General features: G+C 42.5%; 1 protein-coding gene across 5 annotated transcripts in view; it reads right to left on the bottom strand.

The window, feature by feature from the left end:
• The window catches only part of EIF2A (eukaryotic translation initiation factor 2A), a 62494-nt gene that overhangs the window by 13063 nt on the left and 46671 nt on the right, over positions 1 to 2760 (bottom strand). For all 5 annotated transcript variants that reach the window (XM_006776623.2, XM_015572394.1, XM_006776625.2 and 2 more), the window contains one exon: positions 488 to 601. In XM_006776623.2, coding sequence (XP_006776686.1) covers positions 488 to 601 — 114 coding nt within the window. The remainder of the gene's footprint in view (positions 1 to 487; positions 602 to 2760) is intronic.

Genomic DNA, 2760 nt, shown 5'->3' with positions numbered 1-2760 from the left:
AGGGGGCGATCAGGCCAGTAGGCAGAGGCAGTTAGAGGCAATCAGGCAGGCAGGTGAGTGGTTAGGAGCCAACGGTTCCAGATTGTGAGAGGGATGTCTGATTGACGGTTTAGGCCAGAACCCAGACCTGGCCTAAACCGTCAGTCGGACATCCCCTGAGGGGTCCCAGATTGGAGAGAGTGCAGGCCGGGCTGAGGGACACCCGCCCCCGCCCCCCGTGCATGAATTTCATGCACCGGGCCACTAGTACTACATAATGCCATTAGGGTTTCAGGTTTTAAGGTCAGATGCAGTTTCCTTACTCTCCTATTATATTCACGAGAATACTTAAAAATTCATAGTCAAACACAAAAGAAAGACATTCTAAGTAAGTCTAACTCCAACATTATTTTACAACATAACAGTCAAGTCTTTAGGTCAACAAAACTTTAAGGCTTGAAGCTAATTTAACAGATTTTGTTTTGAAGAGATTAGTATCTCCAAATACCTGCTTTGCAGCTTTCTTAGCTTCATGTTTCCTTTGATTTTTAAGGGCTGTTTTTGATAATGGCTTATCATTTCCTGGTTGTGGTTTCATATTCTGAGGTGGTTCCTCCTCATGCTATGGAAAATGTAAAAGAAACAATTTTGAAATAGAGTCCATATTTTAAAAAAACATATACAACAAATTATACAATTTTGCTAGTATGGGATAAAGTTATTTAATCAAATTTAAAATTACCAGCAAAGAATATTTCAAAACTCTGATTAGCAGTAGGCACATTCCAACTGTCAGGGTGGATTTAATGAGGCTCTGCCTATTAGTTGATAGATGTATCTTACATAAGAACTGGCAAAATTCAATTTTGTTTAAACAATGGAATTTCCTTACTTTAATTTTTTAAAATTGATTTTTACAGAGAAGAAGGGAGGAAGAGAGAGAAACATATCCATCAGTTACCTCCTGCATGTGCCCTGACAGGGGATTGAACCCACCAACTTTTGGTGTATAGGATGATGCTCCATCCAACTGAGACACCTGGCCAGGGCTGGAATATTTTTGTGTTTTTTTCTTTTTTATTACTACTGACACATGATCCTTATGAAATTAAATTAGATACCAAAATAGCTTCTTCTGGAATCTTTTTGGATCTGACTACTGCAAACAGAAACTCAGTTTCCTCATTTATTTTCTTTGAACTAAGAATTATTTGCTAGATCTTTACTTACAAAATCAGAGATTAGGAGATTAAAAATAAAAGCAAATAGAAAACCTACAACAGGCATCAAGAAAACAGATCAAATAGTAAGGAATAAGTGACTGCATAATTATAAATCTAGGGTTAACATAATGAAGTGGTCTATAAAAAACTAAATAACTTGTCAGATTATACAATGAAAATAGTCATTTCCATCACTGGATATTTATATAAACACCTATCAACTACATTCCACAACAGAAAGAGGGTGAATTAAGTATAGGATTGAGGAGCATCTAATGTAGAAGATGGGACTGTAGTAAATAACATTGTATTGTATAACTGAAATTTGCTAAGAGAGAACTGAAATGTTTTCACCCAAAACAAAAAAATTCATCTAACAACTGATTCTATCTACATTGCTATTATCTTAGTTTTAACTGTCTCTTTAGGCTCTATCATGCTTGTACATCAAAGGACCAGAACTTCATGAAGTTTTTGAGTACTAGATCTCAGATCTGTGTTGAACTTGAAAGTGTTATCAGGAAATGGGCAGGGCTCAAACATTTAAGATACAGAGGAATAAGTAGGAAACCATAGTGACTTTATCTTAACAGCTGCATTAACTATTTCAGATCATTAAAATTCTGTGCATATAAATTTCCTACTTGGAGCCGCTGAGTACGGGGTGGGGCAAAAGGAGGTTTACAGTTGTGAGTATGTGAAACACAGAATTTATTCCTGTATTATTATTATTTATTGTACTAGAGGCCCAGTGCACAAATTCGTGCACAGGTGGGGTCCCTCGGCCTGGCCGATCAGGGCCACAGGTTGGCCACAAGGGGCAGGGGCAGCGGGAGGTTGGAAGTATATTTATGTAAGAAAGTTGTGTAACTGAATTACATAAAAGTGTACTGAGATTTCACATTCTTTTTTTATTTCAAAACTAGAGGCCCGGTGCACGAAATTTGTGTATGGGTAGGGTTCCTAGGTCTGGCCAGCGATCAGGGCCAATCTGTGGGGCGACCGGTGGGGCGATCTGGGCCCCTGCTTGCACCTGCCTTGGCCTGGCATCGCCCACTTGCTGGCCCTGACCCCTGCCATTGCCGCTGATCGCCATCTGTGGGCGAGGAGCAGGGTGATTGGGGCCCCTGCTTGTACCTGCCTTGGCCTGGCGCCGCCCACTCACCTGCTCCACCATCCTGCTGTGGTACCACTCTTGTCAGGCTCATCAGGGCCGGCAGTACCTCCACTGCCGCCTGCTGCCAGTGCTGCCTTGCGGTCACCCAACATGTTCCGTGCCGCCCCCTGGTGGTCAGTGCATGTGTAACTCCCGGTCAGTCAAACGCCCACCCATGGGGACAATTTGCATATTAGCCTTTTATTATATAGGATTATTTTCTTTCTTTATAAATATACTAGAGGCCCGTTGCACAAATATTTGTGCACTCGGGGGGGGGGGTCCTCAGCCTGGCCTGTGCCCTCTTGCAGTCTGGGACCCCTCGGGAGATAACGCCCTGCTGGCTTAGGCCTGCTCCCGGGTGGCAGAGGGCAGGCCCAATCCCTAGGTGCAGCCCCTGGT

Source organism: Myotis davidii, unplaced genomic scaffold (genome assembly GCF_000327345.1).
Source record: "Myotis davidii unplaced genomic scaffold, ASM32734v1 scaffold2149, whole genome shotgun sequence".
Taxonomy (NCBI): Eukaryota; Metazoa; Chordata; class Mammalia; order Chiroptera; family Vespertilionidae; genus Myotis; species Myotis davidii.
The sequence above is the reverse complement of the archived record's forward strand: the minus strand, read 5'-3'. Positions and strand labels throughout refer to the sequence as shown.